This window comes from Tenrec ecaudatus, chromosome 17 (genome assembly GCF_050624435.1).
Source record: "Tenrec ecaudatus isolate mTenEca1 chromosome 17, mTenEca1.hap1, whole genome shotgun sequence".
Classification (NCBI taxonomy): Eukaryota; Metazoa; Chordata; class Mammalia; order Afrosoricida; family Tenrecidae; genus Tenrec; species Tenrec ecaudatus.
This window is the reverse complement of record NC_134546.1, coordinates 86,503,584-86,516,886: the sequence shown is the minus strand read 5'-3', so window position 1 is coordinate 86,516,886 and position 13,303 is coordinate 86,503,584. Positions and strand designations below refer to the sequence as shown.

The 13,303-nt window shown below is 51.8% G+C and overlaps 1 pseudogene and 1 gene segment (V, D, J or C); one reads left to right on the top strand and one right to left on the bottom strand.

The window, feature by feature from the left end:
• The window catches only part of LOC142430575 (PWWP domain-containing protein 2A pseudogene), a 29,916-nt pseudogene extending 28,687 nt beyond the window's left edge, over positions 1-1,229 (top strand).
• A 4-nt stretch (positions 1,230-1,233) lies between these two features.
• On the bottom strand, positions 1,234-12,868 carry LOC142430574 (immunoglobulin heavy constant mu-like). The segment is given in 6 exon segments: positions 1,234-1,361; positions 3,327-3,659; positions 3,769-4,086; positions 4,502-4,843; positions 4,939-5,256; positions 12,748-12,868. Coding segments are annotated over 6 exon segments (1,560 nt in total).
• Positions 12,869-13,303: the final 435 nt, after the last annotated feature.

The following is a 13,303-nucleotide window of genomic DNA, read 5'->3' as shown; positions in this document are numbered from 1 at the left end:
TGCTTTGAGAATGATGAGGGCAATTAATGTACAGATGTGCTTTACACAATTGGTGTATGTACGGATTGTGATGAGTTGTATGAGCCCCTAATACAACGTTTAAAAAAAAGAAGAAGACCCATTGTGAGTGGCCTGCACTGTGAAAACCCACAAAAGAGTGAATGCATGGGGAGGGCCATACTACAAGTGACAGAGAGGACCACTGAGAGAGAGCTGCCTTGAAAAGAAGGTTACAGCCCAGGACCAACCACACGTGGTACAGGTCAGAATGAGGGGAGGGCACCAAGCAAGGGCGTCATAGTAAGGAGGACCACACAGTGAAGAAGACAGAAGACGTGCTAACTGACCACACAGGGGGAACCACTCAGTGAGCAGGAGACTGTGGAGAGGGTCCACAGAAAGATCCCACAGAGGGTGAAGCCCAGCCCTCTGATTTGATCTTGTTTTAGACATTGGCCCTGGAGTTCCCTCCAGCCCAGCCATTTTTCTTCCTTCATCTTAAAAAGGGCCTGAGACCCCTTGGTTTGCTGTGTGTGAACCTAAACCCAGGTATTCTGCCACCACAGTTCGCGTTGGGACATGCCATCTCTCGACACCTCCTCTTTGTGACAAGAAAGGCAGGTGGCTAAACAGAAACAGCTCAGGAAGGCAGTTTAAGGAGGATATGTACATATTTATTTCACAGTCACAAGTGTATACACAACAAAGCAGCACTTGGGACTGGGTCTGTGGCCCTAGGGTCAGCACACACATCTACGAAGAAGCCTGTTTCTCAAAGCTCAAAGCTGGGGGTGGTGCATGGTACAAATGCCCACGGAGTGCGGGTGGTGGTGGCCTGGTCTCATGTCGTGTCTCCAGCATCCTTCACCTGATGGGTCACTTCACCTGTGAACAACAAAGACCGTGTGAGATCTTCTCCCGTCATTGGAACCATAGTCAACGACACTGAACCCAGAAGGTTGCAAGAGGCAGGCACCTATGGCCAATGAGCCATCTCACCCCGGCACTAAGTGCACCCAGCGCTCCTCCCAGCTGCCTCTGGGCCCCTGCTCCTTCCCTGTGACACCTTCCTCCCACCCCCCATGTGATCTTGACCCTCCAGAGTCTTGGGCACTCAGTGTCCCTGCCTCTCCAAGCTTCTAGTCGAGTCATGCATCCGTGGGCTCACTCCTGCTCACTCTCCCAAGGTGCCCAACTTTACCTTCTCTGCCAGGACCCCATCCCGCTAGCCCCTCACTGGGCTACCTTGAACAGGGTGACCGTGGTGCTGTAGAAGAGGCTCAGAAGGAAGAGGACGATGAAGGTGGAAGCCATGGCCCACAGGTTCTCGAAGCCCTCCTCCTCAGCATTCACTTCCCCCACTGCAAGGACAACAGGACATGGGGCATGGTCAGCTCAGAGTGGAGCCCAGGATGGAGTCAGTGTTAGTGTGCTAGCAGAGCCTGTCCTGGGGTGGGAGTGGGGGGAGGGGGTACTGGAGTGCGGACAGGGTTGGAAACTCAGGGTTCAGGACCAGGAGTTGTGATGAGGAAACTGAGACCACATAGCCCCCAGCCTCCCCCAGGGTTGTGCCCAGGATAGGGTAGCAGCAGCAGAAGCAAGAGGACAGTGGGTAGACAGAGTGCTGGTTAGAGAGAGGTGCATGCTACTAGCGAGGGACTGTGTGCATGTAGGGAACATACTCCACAGGCTCCTGATGCACCTGCTCTGCCTGCCTTTTGAGGTGACCACCTCCTGATCTTTCTGGAAGAGTCTTTGGCCAGGCTTGACCTGTGATCACCTTGGCATCTGATGGGTAGATGTGGGTGGGTTCAGGGTGAACAGCTGACATTGTCAAATTAAATGGACTGCAGCCATCCTAGAGGTCTACAAGGCCAAAGAGGGCCAGTAAAACCAGGGGCTGGGCCTCAGTTGAGGCCCCTGACATGTCCTGGGCCCTTTTGGGAAGCACAGTCAGGAAGGCTGGTTTGGAAGGGCTCTGCTCAGCCACTGTAGGATGGGTGAGTGGGGATGTCAGGGAGAGTGGTGGCTTCTGGGATCCCCTCAGACATCCTCTCTGTCCTTGTGTCCATCTCCCTTATGCAATGGGAGAACATCCAGCTAGTTATTCCTCACCTGAGGCCAAGGGGACAGATAGCCAGAAAGATAGTCCCAGCCCATAAGAGTCATGGGGACAGACTGAGTATACATAGAGTTCAGGTCTCCAAAGAGTCCACTGTGGTCCCACGGATCCATGCTGCCTTTGCAGCGTTTCGGGATCTCACGAGCACTCCGAGAGGGCTGCCTAGAGCCATTCAACACTGGTCTCTCTGCAGCTGCCTTCAGTCAAAGCAGGAAGGCTTCTATAAGATCTCTGCCCTTGGGTCTCAAGTCCTGGCCCCCTGCCCCCGGGATGTGATCATGGACTATGGGTGCCAGAGAGTGGACTGCTTCACTGAGAGAGGCATCTCCGTCCAGGGCCACCTCTTCCCTTCCCCTAGCCCTGCAGCAGAGGTCAGGGACTCCCCCAGGAGCTGGGCTGGAATGAACCTGAAGGGGTAATGCTAAGAGCCTCAGACCCCTGTGCCCTGGGCTGGTGGGGCAGGGGAGACACTGGTCAGAGTCATGGTGGGCCTCGCCCTTCGCCCCCTGAAGCTGAGGCGGAAGTACAAGCTAGCTGTAGGCAAGGTGCCAGGAGGTCAGAGCCCATGAGCATCTGTGTCTGTGTGTGCCTGAGTGTCAGCATCCATGCACATGTCTGTGTGTCTGTATGTCCACGCCCATATGTCTGTTCATGCTCACGTGTGTGCAAAGGCGCCTCAGCGTTTCTGTGTCCTCATGCCTGTCGGTGGGCATGTCAGTGTCTTTGTGTCTATGCGTGCGTGTCCCTGTCTCTGTGTACCTGTGTTTGTGTGTGCCTCTCTGTGTATTGCCGGTGCTGTCTGCCGACTAGCTTCCTGGAAAATTGCCAGAGGAACAGGGAGCTGGGTCTCCGGGGGAAGGAGCCCGCCGCAGGAGGGGAAGGTGTCCAGAGGGCAGTGCTGCAGCGGCTGAGGCCGGTAGGCATCATGGAGGGGAAGGCTGGACAGGGGGCAGCACAGGAGGGTGAGCAGTGCTCCCACAGGACCCGCATTTTTGGAACTGATATTTTTATTTCTAGTTTTTATGATATACATTTCACCCCACGGACACGGTAAATTAGAATGCACACATGTGCGCATGCACACACACACATACAGTGGAAGGTCATCATGCGGGGCCAAGCTGAGATGGGGAGCCCAGCGGTCAGTAGCAAGTGCTGGCTGTGTCGGACATCACCAGGGACACGTTGTACAGGGAGGGTTTACCGGTGGACTTGTCCACGCTCCTCTCGGTCACCAGGTGAGGCAGGGCCTCGTGGCCGACGACGCAGGTGAATACATCGCCAGCGCTCCAGTCCTCCTCAGACACCGTGAGGATGCTGGAGAGGAAGTAGGAGTCCACTGCCTGGGGCTCCAGGATGGGGGCACTGGTGATGTACTGATGGCGGGGCACAGGCTGTCCCTTGTGCATCCACCTCACAAACGCATCTGCAGGGGAGAAGCCCTTGACCAGACAGGTGAGGGAGGCAGATTCCCGCAGGCTCAGCTCGTCCCGGGTTGGTGTCGTCAGGTAGACAGATGGTGCCCGCTTGACCCCGTCTGTGGGAGAAAAGGTGACAGTGAGTGGAGCAGAGAAACCGAGACCCAAAGGGCCCATGTGACCTATCCCACCCCAAACATCATCATCCCACACAGGAAGGGGCCTCACTCTCAGGCTTGAAGATGGACTTTTTCAGTGGCGAGGGGAGGTCAGTGTGGGTGACAGTGCAAGTGAACTTCTCTCCCGTCTCCCAGTCATCCACGTAGATGTTGGTCTCGCCCTGGGCACTGAAGGTGGCATTGGGATGGCTCTCAGAGATGTTGGTGTGGGTCTTCAGAACCTTGCCATTCTGACGTGTCCAAGTGATGCTCAGGCTGTCGTAGGTGGCCAGGTCTGTGACCAGGCAGGTCAGCTTGGCAGACTTGGTAATGAAGATGTCCTCAAAGGATGGGGGGATGGTGAAGATCCGCATGCCTGGCAGTGAGCCTGGTTGAAGAGAAGACTGGGGTCAGTATGCAGCAGGACAGACGGTTGGGGAAGTATTGTTTCCCCAGCACTTAATAGTGGACTATGCTTAATAGGGGTCCTGTGGGAGCAGGGACAGAGGGCACTCACAGTGGCCAGAGCCCCTTCCTCACTGCAATGGAAGGATTGTTCTTGACCAGTTCAGAGGAGATAGTGAAATCTGTGTGTCTGTCTGGTGCTTGCATATCTGTGTGTATGCCTTTGTGGTATGTGTTTCTATCTGTTTGGTGTATGTGGTGTGTGTTTGTACATGTGCATCACGTGTGCACATGTGTGTGCTGGGGTCCCTGCTGGCCCAGGAGGAGTAGGGGCTATTCTGATCTGAACTTCCGAACCTCACCCACCCCCACCCCCGTCCGGGGGCTTATGCACTCACTGGGTCCGCACACAGAGGACACATTCTTCATAAAGTCCAGCCCCCTGTGTATCACGTGGCAAGTGAACACACGCTGGCTGAGCCAGTCGCTCTCGCTGATGGTCATTGTGCTGGTGATCTGATAGGTCAATGACCCAGACCCTCTGGGCTCCAGCTCCACCTCGCCTGTGTTGATACCAGACTGCACTGGCTTCCCCTCTCGTAGCCAGGACAGTGAGATCTTCTTGGGACTGAAGCCTGTGGCCTGGCAGATGAGCTTGGAGGTCCGTTTGCTGGTGTCTGAGAAGGACTCTCGGGATGGGACATACACATTCACATTGGGGGACTTCTCTTCCTCGGGCTCTGCGGTGAAGACATAGAGAGGTTAAGGGATGTCCAGCTGGGGAAGCCATGGCCCTGTCCTGCCCACAGAGAAATGGGAGCCTGCTCCGTCTTACTTTTATAGGGCACCTGTACTTCCTTGTTGCTATTGGAATATGTGGCTGTGCACAGCAGGTACTCATCAGAGCTCTGGAGGACATCTTCAGAAGGGAGAAGCAACTGAGAACTGGCCAAATATGTGCCCTCCTGCATGACGGATGGGAAGGCCTTCCATTTCTGGGCGTTGATGCCAGTGTTGTTCTTGTATTTCCAGCTGAAGGTGATGGAGCTGGGCAGGAAGTCACGTGCAAGGCAGCCCATGGCCACCGTGTTTTGCTCAGGCAGGATGCTTCCACAGGAGACAAGTGGGAAGAGGTTTGGAGCCGAGGGGTTTGCTAAAGACCCAGAAGGGATAAAAGAGAGAGGGGGAAAGGTGAGACGTTTTTAAAAAAATGCAAGTGAACCCAGTCCTTTTCTGTCCCCCAATTTGATCTCTGTGATTCCTATCCTGGACAGCCATGGCCACCAGGAGGGCCTGTGTACATGTCCATCCCGGGGAACCTTGCTCAGGATGTGTGAGAAGGAGGTGGCATTGTCTGTTGGGTAGAGTGGCATGGGCACTTCTGCCAGTCCCCACCACTAGTCCTTGCCTGGGAGTGCTGCCCTGGCAACCGGTCAGAAGAGAAGCCATGCCCCTCACCTCAGAAATTGGGCCCCAGTCAGGGCTCTCGGTTTCCCTTCTCAGACATTTAGCAGCAGTGCTAAACCGGACCACAAGCAACAGCCAGCAAAGAGTAGAGCCAAGCCAACTCAGTCAAGATCAAGCCCACTGGACTCTCTTTGTGCAGGCACTTCCCAGTTTCTAGGGATCCCGTGAACCCAGAAAGGTCAGCATAGTAGTGTTATCCAGGATAGTACAGTACAACCAGATCCATTCACATTGGGTCTGTGTGGCCCAGACCCATTCAACAGAACTCCAAAGCACCTTAACTGGCTCCTTTTACCAGCTCTGATCAGCCCAGTAAAGCTTGGTTGGACCCAGCTCAGCTCACTTAAGTTACCTCAATTCAGCTTGCCAACCACAGACAAACTCTGTCCAGCCCAGCCTAGTTATAGCCAGCCCAACTGGGCTCAGGTGGTCCAACTTGGTCTAGCTCAGCTCAACTCTGCATCATCTAACCTGACTCCATTCAACTCAGCTCAGTTCCATAGAGCCCAACCCAACCCAGCTCAGTTCAGCTGACAAGTTCAACGTATCCCAGCACCGCTTGATGCTTAGCTCAATTCATCTCAGCCTAGCCCACTTGAGTCCCTTTCTGCCCAGTTCAGTGATGCTTGCACAGCTCAGGACACTAGCCTAGCCCTGCTAAGCCCAGCTTGGTCCTGCCAAGTCCAGATCAGTATAGCCCAGCTCAGCCCAGCCCATCCAAGCTCAGTCCACCCCAGCTAGCCCAGCCCAACTTAGCTTAGCACAGCTCAGTGCAGCTACCTCAAGTCAGCCCTGCATGGTTCTGCTGTTTCGTACAGCCAGCTAAGCCTAGCTCAAACCAGCCTATCCCAGATGAGCTCAACCCATCGCAGCCAAGCTTGGTCCAACCAAACCCAAGTCTGCCCAACCCAGTTTTACAGTTAGCCAAGCTTTATCTGGCCTCACTCAGCTTAGCTCAGGTGATTCTGGCTCACTACAAATCATCCTAACTAGATCAGCCCAGCTCAGAACAGCTTAGCAGAACTTGGTTTAGCCCAGTCTAGCAAAGCTGAGGTCAGTCCAGTCCAGCCCAGCCAGCTCAAACCCAGCCAGCCTACTTTTGCTCAGAAAGGCTCAGCTTGGTCCAACACAGCACAGGTCTGTTCAGCTTGGCTCATCTGGGTCCAGCCAAGCTAATCTAGCTCATCCCAGCTAGCCCAGCCAACTCCAGCACAACTCACCCAGTTCACCCCAGTTACCCCACCACGATTCAGCATAGCCCAGCCCCGCTTATTTCACTCAACCCAGCTAGCTGAGTCCGGTTTAGTTCAGCCCGGCCCAGCCCAGCTTCATTTAGCTCACCACAGATCACCTAGCCCTGCAAATCCCAGTTAGCCTAGTTCATCCCATTTAGCATAGCTTGGCTCAGCACAGCCACCTCAGCTCATTCTAGCTATCCTACCTCAGCCCAGCTCAGCTAGCCCAGCTGAGTTCAGTTAGGCCAGACTGATTCAGCTCAGCTCAGCTTAGCCTAACTCATCCCAGTGAACACAGCTCCATTCAGCTCAACCCAGCTGTGTTCAACTCAGCACAGCTAGGTCAGCTCCACTCAGGTCAGTTCAGCCTACCTCCCCGCAGATAGCCCAGCTCATCCTAGCTAGTCCAGCTCATTCCAGCCCAGTCCAACTCGGCCCAGCTCAGCTTGCCCAGCTCATCCTAGCTACTCAGGCTCAGCCCAACTCAACTCAGCTCAGGCCAGTCCAACTCAGCTAGTCCAGCTCAGCCCAGGCCAGCCCAGCTCACTCAGCTCATCCTAGCTACTCCAACCCTGTTCAGCCTATGCCAGCAGAGCTCATCTTGCCCAGTTTATCTAGCTAGTCCAGCTCAGCTCAGCTCAGTGCAGCCCAGTTCATCCAACCTAGGTTGGCTAAATTCAATTCAGCTTAGCCCTGCCTAGCCCAGCTCAGCTAGTCCAGCTCAGCTCAGTTCAGCTCAGGCCAGGCCAGGCCAACTAGCTAGCACAGCTCATCCTAGCTAGTCTAGCTCAGTGCAGCCCAGCTTAGCTCAGTTCAGTGCAGCCCAGCTCAGCTAGCCCTGCTCATCCTAGCTACTCCATCTCAGTGCAGCCCAGGAAAGCCCAGCTCATGCTAGCTAGTCCAACTCAGCTCAGTGCAGCCCAAGCCAGCCCAGCGCAGCTAGCCCAGCTCATCCTAGCTAGTCTAGCTCAGTTCAGTGTAGCCCAAGCCAGCCCAGCACAGCTAGCCCAGCTCATCCTAGCTAGTCCAGCTCAGCTCAGCTCGGTGTAGCTCAGGCAAGGCCAGCGCAGCTAGCCCAGCTCTTCCTAGCTAGTCCAGCTCAGCTCAGTGCAGCCCAGACCAGCGCAGCTAGCCCAGCTCATCCTAGCTAGTCCAGCTCAGCTCAGCCCAGGCCAGGCCAGCGCAGCTAGCCCAGATCATACTAGCTAGTCCAGCTCAGCTCAGCCCAGGCCAGCCCAGCCCAGTGCAGCTAGCCCAGCTCATCCTAGCTAGTCCAGCTCAGCTCAGTGCAGCCCAGGCCATCCCAGCGCAGCTAGCCCAGCTCATCTTAACTAGTCCAGCTCAGCCCAACTCAGCCCAGCTCAGCTCAGAGCAGCCCAGGCCATCCCAGTGCAGCTAGCCCAGCTCATCTTAACTAGTCCAGCTCAGCCCAGCTCAGCCCAGCTCAGCCCAGCTCAGCCCAGCTCAGCTCAGCTCAGCCCAGGCCAGGCCAGGCCAACGCAGCTAGCCCAGCTCATCCTAGGTAGTCCAGCTCAGCTCAGCCCAGGCCAGGCTAGCCCAGCTCATGCTAGCTAGTCCAGCTCAGCTCAGTTCAGTGCAGCTCAGGCCAGCCCAGCGCAGCTAGCCCAGCTCATCCTAGCTAGTCCAGCTCAGGCCAGCCCAGCCCAGCTAGCCCAGCTCATCCTAGCTAGCCAAGCTCAGGCCAGCCCAGCGTAGCTATCCCAGCTCATCCTAGCTAGTCCAGCTCAGCCCAGCTTAGCTCAGCTCAGCCCAACCCAGGCCAGGTCAGCGCAGCTAGCCCAGTTTATCTAGCTAGTCCAGCTCAGCTCAGCTTAGCTCAGCTCAGTGCAGCCCAGGACAGCTCAGCTCATCCTAGCTAGGTTGCCTCAGTTCAGCTCAGGCCAGGCCAGCCCAATGCAGCTAGCCCAGCTCATCCTAGCTAGTCCAGCTTAACCCAGTTTAGCTCAGCTCAGTGCAGCCCAGCTCAGCTAGCCCTGCTCATCGTAGCTAGTTCAGCCCAGGAAAACCCAGCTCATTCTAGCTAGTCCAGATCAGCCCAGCCCAGCTCAGTCCACCTTAGCTTAGCCCAGGCCAGCTCAGCTAGCCCAGCTCATCCTAGCTTGGTCGGCTCAGTTCAATTCAGCTCAACCCTGCCTAGCCCAGCTCAGCTCAGTGCACTCCTGGCCAGCCCAGCTCATCCTAGCTAGTCCAGCTCAGTTCAGCCCAGCTCAGCTCATCCTAGCTAGTCCAGCTCAGTTCAGCCCAGCTCAGCCCAGCTCAGCTCATCCTAGCTAGTCCAGCTCAGTTCCTGGGCACCCCGACTCAACCCAGAGTCAGTTCTTCCCTAGCACCTCTTCCTGCTTCTCCTCACCTCCTGGGCATCTCCACTTGAGAATCACATCTTGCCTCAGTTCAACCAGCCTGGATTCCAAAGCACTATCACCCTTTTGCCACAATAACTGTTTCTTGGAAATTTATGTTAATTTTTAAAGGCATAAAAGAATGGAAGGACAGAATTCCTTCCATGGAAACAAAAAGTCCCTCTTTGGCAACTAGAGACAACAGCAGCATCCAGGCTCAGGTAACAATTCCCTTCAACCCCCAGGGCCTCCCTATCCCTTAGCCCAAACCCCTTTCTTCTGAGTCTAAAACAAACAAAACCCAACAAAACCATGGCAATTATGAGATTATTTCTAGCTAAAGATCAAATCATCATTAAAAGCTACCAGTGAATGAATTTTATCTGAATTTGCCATTTAAAAAGATGCTCTTCACCTTAAACTATTTTAGAAGGCATATACTACTTCAGAATACATAAGAGTGATACCTTATGTAAGGTATAAAGACCATTTAAGTGGTACTTCGTTTTGAAAACACCATGAACAACACACGCAATCTCTGGTAAGCAATAGATCAGCTCCTGCCAACTTTTCCACCAACTGCCCTTTAAGACAGAGGTTCTCAACCTGTGGCTCATGACCCCTTTGGAAGTCGAACTACCCTTTCACAGGGGTCACCCAATTCATAACAGTAGCAAAATGACAGTTATGAAGTAGCAATGAAAATAATTTTATGGTTGGGGGTGGGTGTCACCACAACATAAAGGGTATTAAAGGGTCGCAGCATTAGGAAGGTTGAGAAGCACTGCTTTAGGAGAAGTTAGCAAAGTGCGGGCCAGACCCTGGTCAGACATGGAGTCACAGAGTCCCCTCCCCCCTGAGAAATGAGATAAAGGTGGGTTTTCTGTTATATGGACATAAAGCATCAACATGAACTGAGGAGCAGCCCGTGTGGCTGCGGTGGCTGCTTTTCTCTTACCTTCTCTGCCGCCTGGTCTCTTGACACTCTCGGAGACTCTGGGGCAGGAAGTCATCCCACCAGATCCATTTAAAAACTGCTAGTTCATGAATTGCTGGCTTGTTCATTGGTGGCCAAAGCCAAGAGCTCATTTTCCCAGACCTGGGCAATCTTGGGGGACTGCACCCCAAGGGTCAGGACTACAGTACCGGTTCGCATGATCTCACTGGTGATGTTCCTTTGACTCAGGAGCCAGGCCAATGATCACTCAGAACCTACACTTCTGTTCTGAGTCTTCTGTTTTAGAGTGCCTTTCTGCTGTGCTACGTGACTCACTTTTCTCCCAAACACTAACACAATAACTGAAAAAATCAGCACAGATGTACTCACTGCATCTAAAATCCATTCTAAAGTTATATGAATGCATCTACATATGTATTATATGCCTGTTATATAGTATATTACTTATTATATTTTGATATACAATAATATTATTCAAGAAATATCTCATATATGTATTAGGTACATATATTATGCATATATATATCTTGAATTCAAGAAAGCATTGTTGAAATTAACTCTTGAAGAGTTATCTTCAAGACTATTGAGGTGGATTGCAGATGGTTGTACACATATTCAGTCTCCCTGAATTTTACATATGGGAAAAAAAAGGTGAATTGGAAAACTTGCTCGCTATCTTTATACCTATATTAAAATTCTGGAATGAAGGCACTCTTATAAAACTAGCAAGGTATTCTTAATTCCCAAGAGGATATTGGTTAAATCAAAAAATTTAAAAAGGTAACACAATTATTACAAAACCATTGCTTTCATATCCTGACAAATGGCCTGACATTAATTATCATTTGAAAGAATAACAAGAGTCATGAATTAAAAAGTCATATGGATTAACTCATCAGTCATCCATGGCTGGTTACATAATTTCTTAATCTGAGAATGAGTACAGTTGAGAAGCTGGGAAGTCAAGACTGAAAAATTAAATTCAAGCAAGTTAAAAAAGGAACTCTCTAGCTTCTTCTCTTCATCAACCTCTGAGTCTTATTTTAGAAATGCAAATCGCCCAGGTGTTGTTTGTCACAGTGGAACACTACCCATCATGGGGAAAACCACTTCTTCAGAACCGAGAACTAGACATGTAGCAGCTGTATGTTCTCGCTTCCTAAAATAGACTGCCTGGGGGACCTGTTTCCGGCCACCTGCTGCAGGTGTCCCAGCCTCACTCGGAAGCCATCTTAACTCCAACTCAAGACTGTCCTCTCAGTATCGTGCCCAAGTAATCTTTTAAAAGGTTGATAGCATTAAAACTGAGTTTTGATGTAGGAGAAATGATAGCATCACCCATTGCTTTTCCTGACCGGAACAAGTAGCCCTATCAATTGAGTAATAAGATTTGAACCCCCAATGAAATTATTTTTTTAAAAAGAGATTTTAAAATCCTTTGCCTGTTTTAACCTATTTGAGAAATGTCTACAAGTTTTAAGTAATCTCTATCTTGACCATTTCCTGGGAGTCCTTTCAGAGATACTCTCTCTTTTAATATTTAGTAGGCATACCTCTTAAAATGAATAAAGATTTTCTTATAGAAATTGTCCTCAGAAAATAAAGGTCCCTAAGAAAGTCTTATTCAGAAAGACTGGTCCCTAGAAGATTTTGGAAGACAGTCAAGAAAAATACTACACCGTTTTTGCAGAATTCACTCGCTGGAGCAGTAATTTTTCTAGCCCCTACAGGATTTTAAGTTCTAATCTAGCATAGAACATAGGTCATAATTTTAAACAAACCAAGCAAGCAACCAAACAGTCAACCATTCAGCCCTCGATGTGGATTGTCCCTATGATCCTATAGACACTGTGCTGCCCTCACATTGCTCCACAAACACTGTGACTTCACAGTGAAAAGTCCCCCTACTTTGTCTTAAAAAGCGGCTACCTTGGCTCACCCTCATGTGTCCCCAAACTCTTCAAACCCCAGACTCAGTGTTCCTAATTTTCAGGAGTGCAGGCTTATTTTCAGATACCGCCAGCATCGATCACAATATAAAAAGGCATCAGAGAAACCATAGTGGCTTCCAAATCCCGGCTGCTCCACAGTCCCTCTCCCTCCCCTGGCTAGTCCCAGAGGCACGTGTCCCCTGGTCACCCCACAGTGCTCAGAAAACCCCATAAACACAAGTAAAAAAGCAAAGACCCCAAAAGACTATTCTTACCTGATGAGACGGTGACTGGGGTTCCTGGTCCCCAGAAATCTAAGCCGTTGTAATCACAGTGGTGGGATTTCTTTCTCCATCCCACAAAAACCCTCTGCAGAGGGATCTGTGCCCATTGGACTCTCCTTAAGGAGGCTGACAACCATTTGACACCCCTTCCCTGCCCTGGAACCCTCTGCCAATGCCAAATGGGGTCTGAACAAAAGCCTCCTTTCCACAGAGTTGTGTTCAATCCTCAGAACCCAAGCAAGCAGCAATCGGTCACAAAACACGAAACGGGCCAGTCATCCCAGGAGGAGAGAAGGGCAGGTCTCCCTTTCCTGATAGCCAAAATGCCTTGGCCTCTTTCTGAGAGGAATATCTGTGCCCCCCAATCCTAAAAAGTATGCACTGAGTGGGAAAGGGAGCAAAGACTCACCTGAGGAGACAGCCACCATGGTTCCTTGGCCCCACACGTCAAACCAGTTGTCATAATGTAACAAATGAGTAGAGACCCCAAACAAGAAGTAGCATCTGACCACTTTGGAGACTCTGGCCATCTCGGGCCATCTCACAAGAAGTATTGTGAGGGCCAAGGATGGCTGAGACCCTGAGAACCTCCGGACTGCAGAGTCCAAAAGGAGAGGTGGCAGGAACCTCAGCACTCTACCCCTATAGCCACAAGTCCCTGAATGTATCCTGCATGAGACCTCCAAAGTATCCCCAGAACTTATTACACGGCTCAACACACAGCTAAATCCCCTTATTTGAGTGAGAGATAGACGATGAGGACTCACCTGAAGAGACGGTCACCTGGGTTCCTGAGCCCCAGTGATCAAAGTAGTCACATTGCCATCTGGCCCATTAGGGGCCGTACAAAAACTATTACTGGGTCTGGCTACCCTACGGCCAGATCCAAACCAGAAAGCTCTAGGTTTCCGTGTCCCAAAACACGGGGTGGTGTAGGAGGTGTGTGACTCTGTCTACTGTAGGTC